This window comes from Ruditapes philippinarum, unplaced genomic scaffold (assembly GCF_026571515.1).
Source record: "Ruditapes philippinarum isolate M1 unplaced genomic scaffold, ASM2657151v2 ctg4078_1_1_1_1, whole genome shotgun sequence".
Lineage (NCBI taxonomy): Eukaryota > Metazoa > Mollusca > Bivalvia > Venerida > Veneridae > Ruditapes > Ruditapes philippinarum.
The window spans coordinates 27,902-53,577 of record NW_026861023.1 but is presented as its reverse complement, the minus strand read 5'-3'; the positions used below and the strand labels follow the sequence as shown (position 1 = coordinate 53,577).

The 25,676-nt window shown below is 31.2% G+C and overlaps 1 protein-coding gene across 4 annotated transcripts in view; it reads right to left on the bottom strand.

The window, feature by feature from the left end:
• Positions 1–25,676, bottom strand: part of LOC132714272 (UDP-xylose and UDP-N-acetylglucosamine transporter-like) — a 29,142-nt gene that overhangs the window by 3,283 nt on the left and 183 nt on the right. For 2 of the 4 annotated variants that reach the window (XM_060697103.1, XM_060697101.1), the window contains exons 2-10: positions 9,113–9,292; positions 7,711–7,824; positions 6,634–6,736; positions 6,004–6,053; positions 5,604–5,685; positions 5,045–5,093; positions 3,286–3,395; positions 1,703–1,778; positions 574–649 (exon numbers count right to left, since the gene is read on the bottom strand). In XM_060697103.1, the coding sequence (XP_060553086.1) occupies positions 574–649; positions 1,703–1,778; positions 3,286–3,395; positions 5,045–5,093; positions 5,604–5,685; positions 6,004–6,053; positions 6,634–6,736; positions 7,711–7,824; positions 9,113–9,189 (737 nt within the window). In that variant the 5' untranslated portion in view covers positions 9,190–9,292. Of the gene's footprint in view, positions 1–573; positions 650–1,702; positions 1,779–3,285; positions 3,396–5,044; positions 5,094–5,603; positions 5,686–6,003; positions 6,054–6,633; positions 6,737–7,710; positions 7,825–9,112; positions 9,293–10,272; positions 10,488–15,065; positions 15,270–25,676 lie in introns of those variants that run through there. The other 2 variants (XM_060697102.1, XM_060697100.1) reach the window with 2 other exon arrangements.

Here is a 25,676-nt window from a genome sequence, read left to right as displayed (position 1 = left end):
GGACACATTTAAAGCACAGGGCAAGGCATTGAATAAAGTCAGAGGGCTTTTGTGGATGTTAATGAATGAAAAAAGGTGCATTTAATGCTTTTTTTTCCATAAAAGTAGACATTTGATTGAGTAATTCCACCTTTCGTTATTTGTACAAAGAAGCCAAGTTCCTCATGCCCTTCACTTGCAGAGCGATTTTTTTTTGACAGTTATATTTTGATTATGAAATAACCAGGGCTGTAATTGCAGTCAGCTAGTCTTTCATGGGATTGGTTCACTGAGTCAAGCATATTAAAAAACAATAACAACACCAAGCTCTAGCACTTATATCTGTCAATGCATATTTTTTCCCTATTTATTTATAGCTGCATGTGCAGTTTTATGCAAGAATTTAAAGGGGGAAGGAGAATTCTTGAAATATACTGTGAAACAGTTAAAATTTAAAAAACTTGCCAATATTTTACCCTTATTAGAAAGCATTTGGTTTGAACTGTTTGGCCAAAAACTATCAGTCATTAATTGTGTCTTTGACAAGATATCCAGTTACAAATAACACCTTTTGTAAATTATTGTAAAGGATACTGTGTTATAACATTTCCTGCTAGAAATAACCACATCTTTGGTACAGACAATCCCAGGGATATCAACCCTACTGGATCTGTAAAATAATAATTATTTTTTATATGAACAACAGTTGGAAAATAAAATCCTAAAATGTATACATATTATAGAATATCAATTTTAATCTTTTTTTAAAAAATGTAAAAAGCATTACAGAGAAAAAGAACTGCTGACAGTTCTTAAAACATTTTAAGAGAAACAAATTTTTTTTTCCCAAAAAACCTGGTTAAGATGATTTATAGATTATTTATAGTCCTGAATAAGCTAAATATTCCTGGGAAATATATGCCCCTTGATGACAACCAACTAGTCATGTTACTGGTGAAACCACCTAAAGACTGTATGCCAGCTGGAGTACTAAAGGTCATTGTGACCTTGACCTTTGTTCTACTCCCATAGCAATCAATAGTGGTCACCTTCCAGTCATAAAGACATCATCACTTATGATAACTTTAGGCTAAAGCATTCTCTAGCTTTTGATCAGGCAATTTTTCCAGTCAAGGTCAATTTTAACCCTTTTATCTTTGAACTATATTGACCTTAAAAACAAAAGTGGCCATGACTACCTTCCCAATCATATCTGAAGATTGTGGCCAAAGCAATCATTGATTATCAAACATGATTATCAAACAAGATTACAGTAGTCAAGATAACAGTGACCTTTGATCAACTGACAAAATTTCGAAATTGATTGTTGACCTATACTCTACTAAAGTAAACACTGTAAGCCTATGCATTCTCCAATTATTAGACAGGTTTATGAACATTTTGCTGAAACTAGATAAGGCACCATTTCCTTTATTTCCGTTTGTTTTAATAGAAGGACACAACCCTTTTTCTGCTGAAATGAAAAAAGTGTGATGATCTCCTTTCTTTTGTCTTTCACTGAATGGCTTCTTATCCTTTTTTTCAACCAATAATCTTCTTCAAAGGGGATGTAAAAATGTTTCTAAAACAGAATATTCTTCAACAAGTCTATAAAAACATGTATAAACTAAAGATTGAATAAACTAAATGGTTTGTGCTCAAACCATAATTATCTTACCTACATAAAGCAGATACATTGAAGCTATATAAAAGTGATAGTTACCTGACTGATTGAAGATACTTATATGACTATATATATCTGATGCTACCAGCAAGAAGCCTGGCAATGGTAGAGCATGCTGAAATTATTCAAAATAAAACATTGTCTAACACCAGACAAACATCTTCTTATTTATTTCATGTTTTCAGCAGTAAATCAATCATTGTACATTACATTCTACACATTTTTTTCTTTGTTATATCTTATAAATCAGATTTTATATGGAAAGCCAAAATCAAGTCACAGGATTTTAAGAGAGCTTTGTCAATAATATTAATATACAGATCTAGAGAAATGAAACTTGTCTGTCAAAATTCAAATTAATGAAATTTCATATGTTACATTAATTACAAATCCATAAATATTTATTAATTTGCAGAGAATTAAGTTAAACCAAGATAACAAAGATCAAACTTTGGACTATGTTTGCTGGTTCAGGAAGACAACAGTAAACTGGCAGATAGAATACGATATTGCCCTTTTTGTAAGAACTGATGGTTTCCAAAGGCAAATGCTTTAAAATCACCACAAATCAATCTTTTCAGCAAAACTAACAAGTTCCAATATCACTTAAGTGATATTAACTGTAGATTTTTTTCTTGTAATAGAAAAAAAGCCTTTATCTTGCATTAGGTGTCTCAAAAGGTAGCTTATGTTAGACAGGTGGTTATTCCATGATAATAAATCACTGAGATGATCCCCTCCCAGCCCATAAACCAGCCTTTCTTGGAGGAATACACTACTTCCACCATGAAAGCTGAACTGTCACCATATGACCTACACTATCTGACTTAAATTAACAGTAATGTCAAAAGAAAGACACAACAAGAGGGCCATGATGGCCCTGAGGTCGCTCACCTGTATATAGGGCCCCCCCCTCGGCAGGGCCAATTTTAACCCAAGGGCTTTTATTTGAACAAACTTGGTAGACACCCATAAGAAGATGTTTCATGCTAAACATCTAAGCTCTAGCTCATTGGGTTTTTTAAAAGAAGATTTTTTAAGTTTTTACTATACACATATAGTTAAAAACAATCACACCCCTGGGGCTGGGCCAGTTTTGACACAAGGACTTTAATTTGAAACAAACTTTGTAGACACTCACTAGAAGATGTTTCATGCTTAATATCTAAACTCTAGCTATTTGGGTTTTTTCAAAGAAGATTTTTTAAGTTTTTGCTATACACATATAAGGAAAATCAATGACCCCCGGAGCGGGGCCAATTTTGACCCCAGGGCTTTTATTTGAACAAACTTGGTAGACACTCATAAGAAGATGTTTCATGCTAAATATCTTAGCTCTAGCTCTTTGGGTTCTTTAAAAGAAGATTTTTAAAGTTTTTTCTTTCGGTTGCCATGGCAACCAGAGTTTTGCATGGAATTTAATTCTTTGAACAATTTTTAAAGGTGACCACCAAAGGAACATTCCTGTGAAGTTTGGATGAAATTGGCTTAGTGGTTTATGAGGAGATGTCATTTAAAGTAAAAGTTTACGGCCGGACGCCGGACGAAAAGCGATCACAAAGCTCACCGTGTCACTTTGTGACAGGTGAGCTAAAAAGAAGAAAAACTTGATATAAACTTACATTGAAGAATAGAGATTCTTTTGGATGTTTGCCATATTCTCTGTAGATAGTTTCCTGGTATATTCCCATCCTGGCTGTGAGAAACAAGGACAGAACAAGAACACCAACACCTACAATCAACATTAAAATACTGTAATATTGCATATGAATTTGTCAACAAAATATTACAATATTATTACAGGTTTCAATATGATTACTTTTTTTCCAAACTAGCTAAGATAAATTTTGATGGTATGTTACTGTATGTTAAGTGTATGTGTTAATATATGCGCAAAAAAAATTAATTTGTTTTAAAAGGCAAGTACTTGATTAGGGTAGAATCATGTGTGTGATCCATCCAATTAACAGGTCAAGTGCCTGTGGAATTTATGTATTTTTTGATCATTCAATTATTTCTTCTTAAAGTCAGCTGAATATTTTATAAAGTAAATATTTGTAAAATCATCACTGTATTATAATTAACAACGTCATACATAGTTAGTTTTTTTTTCAAGCACACAAGTTTATAAAAAAAATTCAGGCACTAAACATTCTCTCAAAGAAATATAAAGAGCACTTATCGCCGTTATGCGATTGAGGCCCTTGAATCAATAATTTCAATATAACAAGAGTGCAAGACTCTTTGGCAAACAGGCCAAATCGTCAATTGTTTGTTTGTTTACTGGTCCCTGTATGTATGGCGCATAGGTATACCCGGGCAATAACAAGAGCGCTTGACTATGTTACCCTGTTATAACATGGGCGAAAGAGGCAAAAATAGCCGATTTTATGCTATAATGTACATTATCAAGTTTTTGTGTTGTTGTTTTTTCCCCCTTAAAATTCTAACTAGCAATTTGTTTAGACCAGTCATTATATGTGTAGTCACTGTCACAGTTTTAAAAGAACTTTATTTGAGAAAAAATATCATCACATAACTACAGTAAAGACTGTCTTAGTGACCCCCTGTATATAGCGACGTTCTGTCTTTAGTGACCAAAGTTAGGTGCGCCGAACAGTATTTACTATATAAGTGGTCTGTATGTAGCGACTCCCTGTCTAGTCCGTACAACGACCATGATTTAGTCACCCGTTACGGTATTTGAGTCAATATTTCAATCAATTTTCGCCGATAGAATGAGATTAAAGACACCTGCATATACATAATTGCTGCGGTGTTTTGGCGAGTAAAGATAAACAATGCCAAACGTCTTAAAGGTGTGGTTATGTTCGAAACCTCGATTGTTAATTTTTTTCGGAGCACTTATCTGTAGAAATTATGTGAAGATTTGTATCTAATGTTATATTAATACATTGAACTCCGTAAAGTAAAAAGGCTGATTATACAAAATTAAATGCCTTTACAGTAACATCCCATTTGTAAAATTGAAATTAAACATTTTTTTACAAACAGATTTATCAATATAAATTACATTTTTAATCAATATGTAACTTTTAAATACTAATGTTATGGTGTAGTTTATAATCTTAACCAATTATACATGCAATTTTAATACTCTCTTGTTTTTTTATAAATGATATTTGATATGTTTAATATCAATAAAAATATAATTAAACCCTTAGTATGGTACTATCCTGCTTTTCAACAAAATATTGGTATAATATGTATATATATTCGAATTATGTAGAGACTGTCCACAGTGACTCCCTGTCTATAATGACCTTTTTTCTTTTCTCCCATCGAAGGCCACTGTAAACAGTCTTTACTGAATGAAAGAATTTTATTGCAAGGAAACCATGATGAAAGCAGATGACTCACCTAGTATATAATTAAATACAAAATTGTCTTCATCCTTCTCATCTATAACCTGAAATAACAAACATGATATTAACATAAATATATATCTGACAACATGTATGTATCATTATTTCCATAAATTCAATCTAACTTTCTTTGTTTATTAGTTTATAATACAAATTTCCTACAATATATAAAAGCAGAATACACATTTATACATAAGCATATATTATCTTTTGTAAGCAGTTTAAGAGCATATAAACACAACCAATTTCACCATTTTGGATTTCACAAACAGTGTTATAACTTGATATGTATTACATAAGACAGCACAAGATGACAGGCAACAAGCAGGTCAGACTTTATACTTTAGGTATAAGTCATCTAAAACTCAAACACGTAACTATTGAAGTATTGCCTTCAAACGGAAAATTACAACATCTTCTCTTACAATAATGTAGAATAATCAATCAATCAATCCATCCATCCATCAATCAATCAATCCATCAATCAATCAATCAATTTTACAGAATATGGCCAAGACAAAATAACCTAATACTCTATATACTATAGAACTTACATGACTGTCAGCAGACGCCCAGGTACAAGCACAAATACCTATTGTTATTAAAATCACTGATAGATATTTACTCAATGGATACCTGTGAAACAAAAAGGATTCTTAATATAGCATATTATATTAATGTATATACATTTGTTTTGTTTTTATATTTATTTTACATATAAACTATTAATTAAATATTAACTGTATATTAACACACAAATTGACGAGCTCACACATTTCCATATTAGTCAGTTCTCACCAAATACAGTAACTTATATTTTGACCTAATAGATCAAGTGACTTAGTAATACCAAAACATAACTGATAATAAATTATCCTTATTGAAAAAAGATCATTTAAATTATCATTATTGAACAACGATCATTTTAATAACATACAAGTAAAATTCACTTACTTTCTTTTGAGGATGAAAACACCTAATACAAGACTTGCAATAAGAGATCCCTGTAAAATAATTACAAAAATAGCAGTGACATCATGTATTGTAATGTATCTAACACTATGATTCGGGCTTAATAAAGAATGATAAAATAAATGAAAACCCCTTCTTAAATGAAAAAAAATTTTGGGAAAAAAAATCTCGAAAAATATAAGCACTTTGGCATTAAAAAAATAAACTTTGCCATGTTACAAAATTAAATAACGAAATGTAACAAGGTCTTAAAATAAAAAACGTTGGCAATTAAAAACTTGAAAAATTAAAGAAATTTTTTCATGTCACAAAATTGATTAATACCATGTATGTTGGTGACAAGACTGTTAAAATCCAGCAGTGCTGAACTGCCCTGTATATGTTACAAAATCCATGTTTTAGAACTATTGTAGCAATCACAACAAGTTGCACACAGATTTTCATATTCCAGCACTTTTTTACCTAAAATTTTACTGTTTCATCAATACAATTTTGCTCTCCCAATTTCGTTCATAGTGTGACTTCAGAGTAAAACAAAAGTATATTAACCATATTTTAAAGTTTTGGATACAACAGTTTTGCACCAACCCTTGCTTTGTTGTTCATACTTACAGCTCTAAATATTATATGAAGTGTCATAGGAATCTTGAAAATGAAAGCATAGTTGTTGATGACTTGAACCACAAAAAAGAACATCACCATAAACCCATAAACTCTGAAAATATATCACAGAATATCTATCACTGGAAATACATTATTTAACATCACATATATGGACAAATATCTGCCAAGGATATCTCCAAGGCTGATGTATACAAACATAAAAAAATCTAGCTTTTGACTGCTCTGCTTGTTCTCACTGTATGAAATGTTAAATGCTATGATTGATATTTCATTATGATATACCAGTATATCATCTTATTAAACTTAACTATACTTTATGATATATTAAAGGGTATAAAACTATATTTTATGAATCTGTATTATAAAATAATATCAATAAAATTATATTGTTTCATTTTGTGCATGTTCTATTCCCTCTTAAGGAAATATTTAAAAACAGGTACTTTGAAAGTATTCTTTTCATAATTAAAATAATTAATTTTGAATCTCATATATAGAATAAGTATGCATTTTAAAGTAACTCCACTGCAGTAAAAATGCATAAGAACATAAAATTTAAATCTTAATTACTTACATATAAAACTAAGGCACAGAAAAAATATGCAAAAGATAATATTATTCATAAACAAATATACACAAAATTCAACTGGAATCACTTTTTGTGCTATTCTTTGCCCGATTTCAGTCAAAAGCGTTGAAACATTTTTCATTTTATAGGGTCATTTTTTCATAATTATAATAACTTTTTCTGGGTGAATGATCTGAAGTTGTGTTCAAGACTTACTGTACATCAAATACTACATGAATCTCAAATAAATATTGTTAAAATACCTCAGTGGAGTTCATTGTATATATAATGGGTTTATACCATTGTTTATTTTCCTTTAATTTAATATAGAAGAAATTTATATAACTAAAATCAACAGACAATACTGCAATGTAATATCTTTTTCTTTTGGCTCTACACTTAAATAACTGAAAACTTTTCCCTTAACATTCTACACCACATAATGTTCTTTTTTTTTTTTTGCCAATTTTCACAGAAAAGATTGACGGATAACTTACTTTAAAGGTATAGCACTCTTTTTGGTGCCAAATTTTACAGTAAAGATGAATCCTTCTACAGCCACAAACAGAAACTGCATAAATGTAATGATGTTGCCTGCACCTGGGTGCTCTCTATAATACAAGACAAACAATGTTTGATGAACTTACACATTTATAATGCATGCATGCACACACAAATAAAAAGAAATCAACATAACTTTAATCACAAGTAAAATATATACTATAATATTTCAAAATGGTGTAGTTCTGTGAATAAACAAGTTTCTGAAATACAATGTACTACTATCCTAAACACAAATGAACATTGAAAGTAAGAAAGTTAACCATTCATTTATCCTCATTTTCCCTTTTAAAAGTCTGAGGTTATACCTGTATTTCTCTTAAAAAAACTGTTGCCAATTTATGCAAAGTTTAATGATCAACTTTCTTTATATACTTTAATCAAGACTTATAGATCTTGCAAGCAGTTACTTCTCTCATAAGAGGACATGGAATTCTACTGTGTTACTATGCAACCACTGTACCAGGTTATTAATACACTTATAACTATATATAGTAACAAATTTAACCATGCTTTCATCTGATTATGAGTGTTATGTCACTAATTATGAGTTTGCGATCATCATTATAATCTGCAGACAAAAACAGTCAAATGTGACATCATATGTTAATGTTTCTAAAAATTAAAAGTGGGGATTTTATTAAGGATGTCTGAAAATTAGTAATGGTTAATGTTTGTAAATCAGCATTGATGACACTTAGAAAAGAGCAGCAAAGCAGCACTCAACAGATTTAATGGAATTAATGCTGACTTAACAAACACTAACCTTCTTAGCGGTTGAAATTATGTTTTGAATCTTTAGTGCGAGTATGATACATGTAGGCTGATTTAACAGGAAAGTATTAAATGACAATTTAGAACTGATTAGAGAGAATTTGAAATATGGAAAAATTTCACTGAAAAAATATAATTTCAAGCACTAAGAAGAGCTGAAGCCCTCAGGGCCATTTTTTCTTTAGCTGACCAACTCTGCTGTGTATTAACCTCTAAGTATAGTACAATGTTTATTAGTACGTATTTACAAAAATTTATTGGTCAGGCGCCCGACCAATTTATTTTTGTAAATGCTTACTAATAAATTTTAACTGGCTTAGTGTTATAATTATTTTCATAAACAGTGGATTTACTAGACTGACTAACAGTTTGCCAATTTACCAAAGTAAATGTCCAAAAATTATTTCAAACACTAGTCCTACATTGGTCCTGTAAGAGGTTTTAGGTCCACTATGAGGATATTGGTCCTTTCTGTGGTTATCGGTCTATGGTTACATACATGTATAATATAAAATAAAGGTAGTAACATACATGTATAGTAATATAATAAAGGTAGTAACATACGAGACTATAAGCTCCAGGAAGACAACATTGGAGCAACAGCCCAGGAACACCATTGATATAGGTATAGCAGGATGCATGATTGTACTTGATTGAGGTTACTGGCAAATTTTCCCTTCTGATTGTCAGGCTTCACATGAAGCAAATTGACTTATCACATCTATAGATGATGGATCAACATTCCTGAAAAGACAAGAGAACAATGTAAGCTTCCCTAAACATGCTGAATTTCTTAAAATGGACTTTCATTTTTGGTCTATTATCTAGTTTGGGAATATATAAAGTTAATTAGCAAAAAGTAGACATGTCGCACAGATGGATCAGAGAGTTGGCAAATGATTGAAGATCCATGGCAATTTTTAAGATGGCAAGTTCGCATGTTTTCTACAGCTCTGGGTAATGTACGTTTCAGGCTACACAACTTAGTCTGCATGAAGTTAACTGCTGACAGGAATGGCTCTACAAAGTAGAAGGGATGACAAGGAATGTGTGCTAGCTAGCCCCTTATAAAGAGAGTGAAGCTTGAAAGACAGGGCCTATGATTGCCACCGACACCCCTTTAAAGGGTTACCTCCTTTTCATATTGTCTAAAGTTACTGTACATTTAGGTTTGTCACTGACCGTCGTACAGTGACCTACATTTGGAAAAAAATTTAAATCTTAATCTAATACTCCATGAGAATTGCATGAAAGCAAATTATCACCACTTTGTGCTTCAAAATGAACCCTTTAAGGGCATGATTGGTCATATTTCTGGGGTCAATACTAAAGAGAGTGAAAGATGCATCTTGTGCCCTTACAGGTGAATAGACACTCATTAAGCGTATACTACAACAAACAGTAGCCTGCTAAAACTTGCTGGCATGGCTCTATACTGGTGGCAAAACCAGAAACTAAATATATATACATGTAATTTAAAACTATCTAAAATTTTATACATGTAGTTCACATACCAGGTAGAATGATAATAGTAAAATAAAATAACACTTTAAAATTATTTTATATATAAGATTCATTATTACACAACAAGGCATCATAATTACAAGGTTATACATAATTTTTAAGGATAATTTTCCATTGTTTCTATATAAAATTATGAACTTAAAGCAATTCTTGGGAAACACAAAAATAAAGATCAATTTGTCTAGCAACTACAAAAATACCTTTATTATCCAATGAATTATTTTCTATATATATTATACACTATAAACATATAATTTAATCCAAGCAACTGAAATAAGAGTGTATCATCATAATTTAAGGACTCAGTTAAACATGGAGCAGCTTCTACATGTGGTAACAGTTTGTGTATATAATAAATCTCCTGGGAGAAAACTAAGTCTGTTTATGCGATAATTATAGCAAAAAAACATCAGTGAGTTATATCCCTACACTCAAACAAACAATTAACCACACTGTTTTACATAATAATTACCATGTTTATCTCATCAAGAAAGAGTATATTACAATTATTTTAGTTTCTTCTTCACCTTCTTGTTATATATTTTGACATTCGTTAAAGGCCAGTATTGAGAATATCTATATTTTCCACCTGGAACCATGTAAGTAAGATATAGAATACTGTACAGTAGGTAAAATTTTATTCTCACAAATATATTTAAAGCTGCCTGCCTCCAGATGAGCCACAATATTTCAAGAAAATCAATATTGAGAAAAATGCTTTAAACTTTTAAGAAAGATAAAAACATTCAAGATTCAAGTTATATTTTACATGTTATATGCGGTTTACGACTGATTTTTGCAGTATTTTAACACCATATTTCTACTGCGTTATTAACGCAGTAAGGACAGTTTTTGCATATCTTGACCACTTTTTGTAAATTTTCGTGGATTTTAAGTGCCGATTGCAATATTTAAATTACTTTATTTGTTCACCTCACAATATTTTTCTTTTCAATACATTTCCAAAATTTTCATGAAAATTTACATGAATGAAAAACAAAAAGGAAGAAAAAATAGCAACAGTTACTCTTTTCTGTTGGGCAATTAAATCTGGGTAGCAGTATTTTAGTAGGTAGATCATAAGAGGAGAAACAAACAATATTTTATTATAGGCCTTATAATAAATACAAATGTATTGTCATGCTTTTATCCTTGTTCATTAAAATAAAAATAAGATAATTTTACCTCAAACCTATATAATATTAACCTTTAATACTTAACATTTATACTTCAATATACATAATGTATGCATATTTAACAATTGCAAACAATTAATACTGTGTTATCCTTAAAGGTTTATGGATTTGTTTTGTTGTGGTTATTATTTTTTACTTGATGAATTTAAATGAGTATTTTTTTAACACATGATGAATCTGAAACATCAGTATTTCTGAAGACCGTATTAATTAAATTCAATGTCGAAATTTCAGACTTTTAGAGTCAGAGTTGTGGTTAACTGATGTAAACTCATATGCCCCTCACAGATACTGGTTAAAATCCTGCTAGAGAAGACAATTTGTTCATGTGAGGGATTATCCAGCCAGTGTACAGAAACAGACTACTTGTCTTATTAATGTGCCCAATCATGTCTGAAACAAGAGCCGGTTAAGCCAATGATGCTCCCATACTAGGTTTTGGACACAGAAAGGTATATCTTTTATAGTTTCAGAGTTATGTCCCAGACAAAGTTCAAAGTGTGATAATTCCAAACTCAGGCAATGCAGAGTTACTGTTCTTTGCACTGCACTTCCACTCAAATAGATCTATCTACCGACTTGCGTGACACATCGTCTCAATATATTGATCATTTCTGTGAAATAGTTGTAAAATCAGACTTCAAATAATGAATGTGGGCCAGACACAATTTTGCTCAGGTCATGCTGTGACCTTAACCCATATGTTGCGCGCGAAACATCATCTCAATATGGTGATCATTTCTGTGAAATAGCTGTAAATCCGACTTCAAATAACGAAGTTATGTGCCGGACACGATTTTAATGCAAGGTCATGCTGTGACCTTGACCTTCAAGGTAGCAACCTAAATGTTGCGCGCAACACTTCATCTCAATATGGTGATCATTTCTGTGAAATAGTTGTAAAATCCTACTTCAAATAACCAAGTTATGGGCCGGACATGATTTTGCTTCAAGTTCATGCTGTGACCTTAACCTTCAAGGTAGCGACCCAAATGTTGCATGCAACACCTCGTCTTGATATGGTAATCATTTCTGTGAAATAGTTGTAAAATCTGACTTCAAATAACGAAGTTATGTGCCGGAGACAATTTTGCTGCAAGGTCATACTGTGACCTTGACCTTCAAGGTAGTGACCCAAATGTTGCATGCAACACCTCGTCTCAATATGGTGATCATTTCTATAATATAGTTGTAAAATCTGACTTCAAACAAATTGTGTGTCATATTTAGAAGAATTAACTACAACCACTTATTTTCACATTCTTTTCTATTCTATGAGTGAGATAAAATGTGCAATCTGACTGGGACTCAAACCATGGACCCTTAATACAATTCTGCTGCTCTACTGACTTGAAGCTACAATCCCAAATAAATGTTTGGATTGGTACCATACTATTAAACATCTCAGTAAGTGTAAGTAATACACAAAAATAGGTGATTAAAACATTTATAAATGTATTTTTAAACTATACATGTATACAAACAAGTGTAATCTTTTTAATAGTCTGCACATGCACAATAGATCTATACAAGGATACAAAAATTGAAATAAATGTCAACATGAAAAGATAAAATAATGAAGTCACCGAGATAAGTTTAAAATTCTAGCTGTTTATCATGAAACTAATTTATACTTTTTAGGACTTTATTCAAAAGCAGAAATTTTGTATCAGAAATGTTTAAACTCTCAGTTCCATAATTTTGTTGTTCAGAATTTTAAGACACTATATTAGTATTATGTCAGTGTTACACTGGGTATATTAATTTTATTGAAAGTATTTCCTGTGGCAACTAAAACTACTAAATTTATATGAGTCTTCTTTGAATTTACTGAAACTGTTAACAGATTTAAATATAAAACTAGAAATGTGTCCATAGGACACGGGTGCCCCCCCCACCCCCGCGCCACTGTTCTGTCAATCTTTTTACAAAGTCAAGGGAAATAACTCTACAAATACTGGATAAATCCACAAGCGAAACCCCAGGTGCAAATCTAAATATGCTGAGCAACCTGCCCATAAGGTTTAATGACTATGACAAATCCTTTTTGAGTAACTTGCGACACAAGTTGAAAATTGCAAAACTTTTCTAAGTCAAGGGCAATAACTCTGAAAATACTTAATAAATCCAGACGAAAATACCTGGTGCACAACTGCACATGCTGATCAATATTCCTGTAAAGTTACATGACTCTAGGTCAAATACTTTTTGAGTTACGTGCGACACATGTTGAAAATTGCAAAATTTTACTAAGTCAAGGGCAATAACTCTGAAAATACTAAAAATATCCAGACGAAAATACCCAGGTGCACAACTACACATGCTGATCAACATTCCTGTAAAGTTTCATGACTCTAGGTCAAATACTTTTTGAGTTACGTGCGACACAAGTTGAAAATTGCAAAATTTTACTAAGACAAGGGCAATAACTCTGAAAATACTAAATATATCCACACGAAAATACCCAGGTGCACAACTACACATGCTGATCAACATTCCTGTAAAGTTTCATGACTCTAGGTCAAATACTTTTTGAGTTACGTGCGACACAAGTTGAAAATTGCAAAATTTTACTAAGTCAAGGGCAATAACTCTGAAAATACTAAAAATATCCAGACGAAAATACCCAGGTGCACAACTACACATGCTGATCAACATTCCTGTAAAGTTTCATGACTCTAGGTCAAATACTTTTTGAGTTACATGCGACACAAGTTGAAAATTGCAAAATTTTACTAAGTCAAGGGCAATAACTCTGAATATCCAGACGAAAATACCCAGGTGCACAACTACACATGCTGATCAACATTCCTGTAAAGTTTCATGACTCTAGGTCAAATACTTTTTGAGTTACGTGCGACACAAAAGTGAACGGACGGACGGACATTAGGGTAAATCTAAATGCCCGCCACTAACGTGGGGGCACAAAAACTGGTACATAATTATGTAGATGAAGAATATGGTCTGGTGTGATGCAGCATTAAGAAGTGTCTTTCAATGTTCTGTTCTTTAAAACTTGTTGGAACACACAACTCTGTTTTTATCATTCAATTATGTTTGTACTTTCACACTTGCTGTATTTAATGTATGCTGTATATATGTGTAAAGATGAAGAACTGTTATGTTCCAAGTCTTCATGAATAATAAATAAAATCTGTTTTGTTCTGTTTCTTTAATTTATGATGTCATTAATATATCAATCAGAAAAAAGATAGCTTAAGTTCACAGGCATACTTCATTCATAATCAAATAAAAATCATTTTCTTAGTTGTTCTGTACAGACTGCATCAATTAAAAACAAACAAATCTGGATGTATTTGTGTATCCAACAAACAAAATAAGCAACATTATTTTTGGAAAGAGATTACTATGATGAAGGTTAAAGATTTCAAGGTGATTTAACAGAATTGTTTTGTTTCCATACTATTTATAGTAAAGGTGAAAGTTCTGAAGTACAAGAAGACACGTCACAGTATGACATTATTTTGGCAAATTAAGTTATACTTCCTTATTATTTTTGGCAAGTATGTCAAGAAGATAACATAGTTCCTCTATTTACAATTATATCAGTTAATAATGTCATATATTAGTTGGTGTTTAAACAAAAGAATCTAACTATATGAGTCTATGAATTTAATTATTTTTTAATTAAGCGCACTCTCTAATCAAATAGGATAATCTGCCCCATCCTGGGGGCATTTTGATTTTCATATGCCAATGAATCGCCTATTAAAGCCCCACAGATGATACCCCAAATTGTGAAAAGCAGATTATTTAAAACAATATAATAATCTTACCGTAGAAATATTTTAATAAAAATGCATAAACCAGAATATCTGTGTATAAGTCCAAAACTTTGAAGTAACAGCGAGAGACACTTTTTAACAATCTCCACAACTTTAAACACTACTTGGGATACAATCCAACTTAATGTTAATTAAAACATGTAAAATTATATGTTAAAAAAAAATCACATCTTGCTAAACACTTTTGCTTTTGCCAGTGAAGCTTAAATATAACTGAGTAATTATCTTGTTAATATCATCCCCAACATGAAGACCAGAATAGCAGAACAATTACAACCAGGTAACAGTCATTAATCAGTTATACCATGGTAATCTACAATAATCTACAGTAATCTACAGTAATATCTCTACAATTTAATACAGCTGACAAAACACAGCTTGCACATCTGTACTCAAAATCACTCTCTCAATATATTCAAAACTTAAGTTATAATAATAATAACAGTCCTACGCATAAACCCAAGATTCCCAGTTTTCCCCCAAAATTTGCTATCTCTGGCCAGTGATGAGCATTTGATTATAATTACATGGCTTGTCACAGTATCACTGATAGCAGCACCCTAGAATGTTTTATGATCCTATCATGTTTCAAGAATGTATAGTTTAAGCTGTAGGATATAGAGAACATTTCAGATATAAGGAAAACGAAAATTTTCATAGGTACATTCAATTTTTAATAAGAGTTAAAGACTAAAAAGACTGGATTACATTAAAAAAAGGTTTTTAATCACATTCAACTCGCAATCACAGGGACTCAGTTCCGTGTTGGGATAGTGAAGGGTAAAATTAATTTTAGAGAAAAAAAAAATTATGAGTATTTTTTTCTAAAATTGCTTTTTACACTACCCCAACACTGTGCCGAGTCCCTGTGATCAAAATAAAGATACTAATGTAAATTACTTTCATTCAATTTGGTAGAAAAAAGATCTCTGAATGTGAAAAAAAAAATTGTAAAAAAGGTAGCAAAATGTAAACAAAGTAGTATTTTGACTTCCATACAAAATACTAAATCACTTTTACTATACCAATTGCAAAAAAGAAGAAAATAGTAAAAAATTGATGACCTTTAAATTTATAGTAAAGTTATAAGTTCAAAGAGAAAATATCTCTTGAAAATAAGATGCTAGTGTTATAAACCTTGTCATGCATGATGTAAGTAATGACAAAAGACAATTATTTTAAGTCTAGAGTAGATATCATTTCTAATAACAAAGATTATACTTAGAAATATATGAATTTTACCTAAATTTCAAGTTCAAAAATGAAATGGAGATAATTCTAGAAATACAGCTAGAGTTATAAATCTATTTGCACCTGATACATTTGTATTTATAAGTGTTAAGAAACATATTTTAAAGTGCAAAAATATCAATATACAAAAATAATATATAAACAAGAGCTGTCACAGAACGTGACAAATGCCTCAAAGGATTCTAGTTATAAACCACCTATTACATGCTAAGTGTGGTGGTAAAAATTGACATAGTTCGAACCCCAGCAGTGACCTTTAAGTTAGGTTAGGTTCACAACAAATTGTCCATCTGTGGTGACTTAATATTTTTAAAAAAAAATTGAAACTTTCATGTATGGAAGTTACAGAGCGGACACAATAACCACCATTAAATTTTATATGTATATAACATAAATATTGAAAAAGTTTAAACCTCAGCAGTGACCTTGAACTAAGGCATAGGAACACGGGTCTAAAGCGCAACACATCATATATTTATGATAATTTCATATGCGAAATAAAAAATATAATCCTTTTATTCATATTAGTTTTAGAGCAGACACGACCATCTCTGCCTATATGTATATTAACATCAAAATTGAATAAGTTTGAACCCCCACAGTGACCTTGACCTTAGTTGTAGAGACATGAGTCTTGTTCGTGGCACACGATATATCTATGGTTATTGAATATGTGAAAGAAAAATGCATACTGAAGTTTCAGAGCGGACACGACCACCACCTTCTATATTTATATAACATAAAAATGACAAAGTTTGAACCCCCACAGTGACCTTGACCTTAGTCGTAGGAATCCGAGTCTTGTTCGTGACACACCATACATTTATGGTTGTTTAATATATGAAAGAGAAATTAAAATTCTTTCATGCATACTGAAGTTTTTAGAGCGGACAGGACCACCACCTTCTATATTTATATAACATAAAAAATGACAAAGTTTGAACCCCACAGGTACCTTGACCTTAGTCGTAGGAACCCGAGTCTTGTTCGCGACTCACCATACATTTATGGTTTTTTTCATATATGAAAGAAAAATTAATACTTTCATGCATACTGAAGTTTCAGAGCGGACACTACCTCCACTGTCTTTATGTATAAAACCTGACGAACTGACAGACAGACGGACGGTTCGATTTTAATATGCCACCACCCTTCATATCTATCCTGGCATTTCTCATCATTAAATTAATCATTTTATAACAAAATTAGAATCCAATCATTTGATGTACCACCTTAAAAGTATTTCCCACTTCTTTTAATTTGATATGTACTTCTTTGACATGTATTATGCTTTGAATGGACTGTAAATATTTAACATGTATTTCTTGTTCTGACAATTTCAATGTACATTGTAACATAATGTTGTTGCAATTATTTTTGTAATATTGTAGTTGTATATATTGTAAATTATGTTTTTATTAGAGGCCCACATGGAAGATTGGGAAACCAAATGTGTAGCCTCGATAAATAAAGCCTTTACTTACTTACTTACTTACTTACCTTCAGGGGCATAAAACATCTAAGTTCAAAGGGGAAATAATTCTGGAAATATTCATGCTAGAGTTATGAATCTTGACACACATGTATAAGGAACATATATTTTTAAGTTAGAAGTAGATACCTTAAGAAATAAAGAAGTAAGTAAAAAGGTAACCTTTTTTTTTAGGAAAAAAAAATGAGTTCATGGGGAGATAATTCTGGAAAAATATTGGTGCTAGAGTTAACAACATTGTCACATATGATGTAGTTGATGGTAAGGAACACATATTCGAAGTTTAAGTCAATCCCTTATTATGAAATAGAAAGAATTATTTTATGGAAAGTTATATGTTCAAGAGGATATAGTTCTGGAAATACTGGTTTTTGAGTTTAACACCTTATCACATGATGTGTATGATCATAAGGAATACATGTGTACATAATAATATTATAAGGAAAATATTAATGACCCTTCGGGACGGGGCTAATTTTTACCCCAGGGCTTTGATCTGAACAAACTTGATAGACACTCAGTATAAGATGTTTCATGCCAAATATCTAAGCTCTAGCTCTTTGGATTTTTTAAAAGAACATTTTATAAGGTTTTTTTTCGGTTGCTATGGCAACCAAAGTTCTGCATGGAATTTTATTCTTTGAACATGGTAGAGCCTTATGCAAGGAACACTACTGCAAAATTTCAACAAATTTGGCTAAGTGGTTTAGGAGAAGAAGTCGTTTAAAGAAATTTTTGACGCACGGACATTGTCCTCAGATGAGCTAATAAAAAAGTTAGAGATAAAGTGTTAACTGCATATAAGCATTAATTTAAAGTATGTACGCTGGCGCCGGCTTACAAGCCGAGATGAGTAGGACAGCTCTCCATATATTTGATATAGTTGAGCTAATAATAAAAATATCACTTACCTGGTCACTTAGTTAAGAGTCTTGCACTAAAATTGCAGTAAATACAATGTTTTTGTTTTCTTTTTGTTTTTAAGCGGTTTTTTTTTCGGGGTGGGGGTGGGTAGGCAGTTCACTCAGTAACATGAGTAACACTGAACAGTGACACTTTACTATGGACGTTTATTAATTTCGAAGATGATTATCACTTATAAAGGTATATCCTAATATATAATTTATTTAGTAACTAAAATTTATCTTGTGATATTAAGTATAATATTTACAAATAATTCAAATTATTGCTAAAAGTTTCACAATAAAAACATCGATAAAAGTTAGAGTATGTTCAGAAATTTGATCCTTCAACGTTAGGGCCATTAGATAAGAATACAGAGGGCCAATTAATAATGACAAGACTCTCAACTCAGTTGACGTGTTAATGGGAGATATACAGTTAATAGTGATTTACTAGCTGATAAGCCCTTACTGAGATTCAGCAGGCTGGGAGGGTTTATGCGTAGGACTGATAAGAGTTTTATCACTGTTAAGGGAATGGTTGCAGGACCTTTTAAAACAGTTGTCAAATTGTGATACAGTATACCACTATTTTTTTAAACTACAATACACTTCTCTGTCTTAATATCTTTTTATTTTGAGGTAATTTTTTTCTGAAATAAGGGAAATTAAAAAGCCCTAAAAAACTTCACTATTAATCACAAGGCTAAAAATCTAAATCTTTTGTTTATGTGCTTTCAATTTTCTTTTCTTTATTTGAAGTAAAATAAACTGTGTAATTCATTTCATGATGAATCAAATCCATAAATGAAAAGCAGTTACATAATGTACTGGATTAATCTCAATCTAGTAATTCAAATATAACTTGACCTTGACAGTTAATGTGCTTGAAGACTGAATGAGATCTTATAATGGACTATAGAAGCAGCTTGTATTATTCTACTCAGATTTGTAAAACATCTGTTACTAAAGGTGAAACTTGATCATGTAATAATTACATACCTCCATAGCTGTATGAGGAGTACATTGGAATTAACAGGAGTACATTGGAATTAACATGATATTTTCAACATGTTCATCAAATGAGACAACTCTACTAATCTATAATAAAAAGTAGGTCACTGCAGTGATGCCATATAGCTGAAATTTACTGCTCGGTACAGGTAGGTTATAAATTGGGTTGGAATTATTATATTTCACAAATACGGCCCATTTCATTGCTATGAAACTATTGTCCATTGACTGGAGATACTATTAGGTAATTTTGGACTCGTATTCCCTGTTTCAAACATGAAAATTTAAAGAACTGGCGCCGGTAATACGGTGTGAGATATAGAGTGAATGGCTGTTCCTGACCACAGATTTGAGAAGATCAATAGAACAGAATAGGATTATAATACTTATCCTAATTATTTAGTCCTATATATATTCTGCTAGACAAATACATAGTGTATCTACATGTATAAGCTTATTGCTTCATACGCAAACTAAAATGAATTCTGTATTAAAAATCCATAAATTTGCAGTATCCAAGGTGACAGCAAACTACTCACATGACTCCAGTAATGCCATGTAATACACATGTACATGTAGTCAATACCAATGCTGTTCCTTTTAAAACACTAAATAAAATATATTGCAATTGAACTATATCCATTTTAAATCAGAAAAAAAGTTATTAACATTTTTCACAGAATAAATTTAAATTTTGAAATATTTGCTGAAAGTTATTTTGGTGGAAATTTCTAAGGAAATGATTCAAAAATTGATTAAGCAAGAAATTTTAATTGCATAACTAAATTTTACAGTTCTACAAAAAGTGCTACAGCTAAATGTGTTTCTAATACAAAAAGTTCTAAATCATACATATGTAATCCTTATGATAAAATTTCTTAAAATGGACTTTATCTATCTTTCATGTCTGGCAAAACCATTTGTAATTTTATTTTTTAGAAATTTTTTAAAAAGAATAATCAGACGGAAAGGCTAACAGCTAGTCCTGACCGTGACTGCTGATCTTCATTTGTACTGGTCACATAGCCTGACCTATGTAGAATCTCTTGCCAGGGTGTACATGTACATAAGCACTGTAAATTGGTAATTTTCTCCTTTTTTTCCATTGTGGTCCATAACTTATATTTTCTATATTTTATCGTTTAGCATAGGTGACCTTGTTTTAGACCCTGATCCCAAACAACACCAAAAGTTAGACACCTAGCAAAGGTATGTATATGTAACCAAGCATGGAAAGTATTGGTCCATAAATAAAGTTGCCATGAACTGCAGGAAAGTGAAACAGAAATACAGAACCACTGAACTATAGAAGAATGAAACAGCTCTATAGTTATGCCCTACAATTTTTGTTTCTGAAAGGATAATTGCACTAAGTCCTGCATTACACATTTTTAAAAATCTTAACATAATTGCATTAAGTCTTGCAATACACTTTTAAAAATCTTAGCAAAATTGCACTAAGTCTTGCAATTGATTTACACATTTTTAATAATGCTAATCTTTCGGTATCAATATGCCAGTACATTCATAAATATGCTATGATTTCATGTTTCCCTATATAGATACATGTATTAGACTTTAACCTGATAAAACTGAAAGTGATAAGCCTTTGTTACAAGTTTAAAGGCAGACCAGTCTGATCTGGTAGCTCAATTTTTATATTTCGTCAATAATATGAAAATCCCAACTGTAAATTTACTGTTTAAAATTTTTTATGCAAAATCAATAAGGTCAAGATTGTCTATACTTAAAATGGATCATATTATCCAATGACATTGTACATAAAATCTAATAGCTTTCTGCACGTAATTCAAGTTAAGACTACTTTTAAGACCGAACTTAAGATATAGCTATCATTATTCTTTGAAGAGAAACTTTTATTTATAAAATGCTGACTTGGCAATAAATTATTTAATAATCTCCCAGTGTAAATGAAAACTGCTGTTTTACAATACTATTATGATAAATCTGTATTAGGATTAAAATGTCAGTACAAAATTTCTATGCAAGTTATTACCTATCTTGATTTTGACCACACATAGGTCATAATTCATTCAATGATTGTCAAGGAATGTTACTGATTTAATGCTGACAACATCTGATTTACACGACATCACAGTTCATTCCTGTGATTGTCTTTCAACAAAACAAGTAATATTGTAAACTATATTAACTTATATAAAATCTAAATCTTAAACTGATATCACAAAGTCCATATTTTAGGTGTCAACAACTTAAAGGCACATTGCTTCAGAAACAGATAAAATTTAACTTCTTTAGAAAGGTCAAACATGAATTATATAATGTTAAAATAATGGTTTTAGAGCATATTCCATGCTTCTTACTTGAAGAAAGTATCAATAAATGTGAAACATTTTGTCATAAAAGTAACAAAATGTAAACAAAGTAGTATTTTGACTTCCATACAAAATACTAAAAGTAATTCACTATAACTGTTCTTATTGCCACAAAAGCATTGATGGACGAGATGGTTCAGGTAATGGACTAATGAGTAACATTTTGGATCCAATAAAAATACACCAAAATCAAAAAGCTTTTCAGAAAGAGAAATATAAGCATTTCTGAGGCATTATGGGCCTTTAAACAACTTAATCACTAAAGCCCGAAAGCTCTGCAAATCTATTTAGTTTTAAATTACATCTTTTTAACATTTTTTTTATCCTGCTTAATATATATGTTACTTTTGACAGATTTTAGTACCTGCACAGTTTTATTTACAACAGAAAGTTACGTGAGTATGAAACTCATAATGCCATACCACCAAGCTATAACACCTTACACTTATAAATACATGCAAAATGACATGATAGCCTGCACAGTTATATTATATTCAAGATTCTCCAGACCTGACAACTATTCCAGAAATTAATGCACCCAGCAAGTACCATTTATTTCAAAGGTCTATTGGTGCAACTTGGTCTGAGGGATTACCATACAAGATGCTGTAAAGAAATGTTCATATTTTTTTTGTATACAAACAGTTTTCACCAAGATAAATAGGTTTAAACATTTAGATCTATGTTTTATAATTATACATCATAATATAAAATTCATTTCATTACAGACAATTATAATAAAAACTAGAAATGTGTCCATAGGACACGGGTGCCCCCACCGCGCCACTGTTCCGTCAATCTTTTCACTAAGTCAAGGGAAATAACTCTACAAATACTGGATAAATCCACAAGCGAACCCCAGGTGCAAATCTAAATATAATGAGCAACCTGCCCATAAGGTTTAATGACTATGTCAAATCCTTTTTGAGTAACTTGCGACACAAGTTGAAAATTGCAAAAAATTTCTAAGTGAAAGGCAATAACTCTAAAAATACTAAATAAATCCAGACGAAAATACCTGGTGCACAACTGCACATGCTGATCAACATTCCTGTAAAGTAACATGACTCTAGGTCAAATACTTTTTTAGTTACGTGTGACAAATGTTGAAAATTGCAAAATTTTACTAAGTCAAGGGCAATAACTCTAAAAATACTAAAAATATGCAGACGAAAATACCCAGGTGCACAACAGCACATGCTGATCAACATTCCTGGAAAGTTTCATGACTCTAGGTCAAATACTTTTTGAGTAACATGCGACACAAGTTGAAAATTGCAAAATTTTACTAAGTCAAGGGCAATAACTCTGATAATACTAAAAATATCCACACGAAAATACCCAGGTGCACAACTACACATGCTGATTAACATTCCTGTAAAGTTTCATGATTCTAGGTCAAATACTTTTTGAGTATTAACATGCGACACAAGTTGTAAATTGCAAAATTTTACTAAGTCAAGGGCAATAACTCTGAAAATACTAAAAATATCCACACGAAAATACCCAGGTGCCTCTACACATGCTGATCAACATTCCTGTAAAGTTTCATGACTCTAGGTTAAATACTTTTTGAGTTACATGCGACACAAGTTGAAAATTGCAAAATTTTACTAAGTCAAGGGCAATAACTCTGAAAATACTAAAAATATCCAGACGAAAATACCCAGGTGCACAACTACACATGCTGATCAACATTCCTGTAAAGTTTCATGACTCTAGGTTAAATACTTTTTGAGTTACATGCGACACAAGTTGAAAATTGCAAAATTTTACTAAGTCAAGGGCAATAACTCTTAAAATACTAAAAATATCCACACGAAAATACCCAGGTGCACAACTACACATGCTGATCAACATTCCTGTAAAGTTTCATGACTCTCGGTCAAATAATTTTTGAGATACGTGCGACACAAAAGTGAACGGACGGACGGAAGGACGGACGGACAAGGGTAAATCTAAATGCCCGCCACTAACGTGGGGGCACAAAAATGTTAATTAACATGTCAATTTATATTTCACATGCAAATTCTTATAATATTAAACAAGCTTGAATTCTAATAGTAAGTTTTAATAAATACAACATTTATCTGTCGCCCGAGCCACCCAGCATAATCAGATCAGCAAATCCTTGAAAATAGATCCCTAAAAATGTCCAACCCCATGTGGTCATCTCAGCTCATGAGGATTTATGGTCAGTAAGTATATATTTTAAGCAAGTCATAATATTTACATTATCATGAAAGTAAACACACTGAATTTTACATTTTCAACATTTAAGCATTGTCAATAATTTGAAGCATTTACTCCCATCATGTCAAAATCGCCTTACTAAAGTCAGAGCATTTGTTTTTATTGGCATTTTAATTTATTTTACTATTTGTAATATAGATTTTATTGTAATATATTATTATGACATTAAATATCTAAAGAAGTTAATAAGTTTATTCACATATTTTTGAAGACTTAAACAAGCAGTGTGAGATAAGAAGGTACAAACAGTTTACACCAATTTCATTGATAATTTTTTTTAAAGTATAATTAATTTATTGGTGTAAGGAAATATTGAAAGACACAAAAATATGAAAGAAACTTAAATTAGCTTTTAAATAAAATTACAAAATGAAAATTTATGTCAACAATTTATTCCAAATAACATCCAAATAGTCATAATAAATTTTTTCTTATTGCTGCCATAACAAAAGTGTAAAGACAATACAAAACTTATCAATGTTTTTATATTATGTAGTTAAACTGCGAAATGAATTTATATCTTTAATATATTTTTATGTTCAGCAGAGCTCGCCAAGGGGTATTTACCCCTTAAAAAAAGGGGGTAAAATGCAAATTCTGAAACACGTAAGGGGTAAAATCTATATGAAGCATTTTGTATTTTTTATAAAATAAAATCAAACTGACTTTTTTTCTAGAAAAACTTTTACAAACAAAATCAAACTATATAAAAATATAAATATTGAGTCTTTGCAATACAAAACATGCTTTTTCAAGGCAGTCTTTCCTTGGCTAGGGTATACTGATACCATCATGTTTTTCTGATTGTGTTAACTCACTAAAGTAAACTGCGTTCAATTAGAAATAGAATATTTAATCTGTTATTGTGTATGGTTCCTATTGTAGTAACACTGTATATCACCCATCAAATTAATTTCAATTTTACAAAAAAAATGTGGTTTAGATTTCTTTGACCATGCTGCGATTCCTTTCATTTTGAATTTAAATTTGGCAAAGTTCAAACTTATTGCCGAGTTGCTAGAGCCCTGCAAACTGATAAAACCTGAATTTCCACTAGTCTATAAATATGTCGTTGCTTTGAGGTATTTTTGCTTCTGGGCAAAGCAACGACGTCAGGCTTGACTGACATAAACTATAACAAGCCTGTAATGTCTAATATATTGTACTAAATTTCCACCTGTGAGATAAACAATCGAGGGTTACATGTTTTTGTTTGTTTTTCAGAAAGTAAGCTAGACAGTCGAAAATAAATATTTAAAGATATTTGTTTGGGTACGAAATAGCTTAAGTACAGAACGATGAACTGAAGAATATTCTGGATACAGTATCCGGA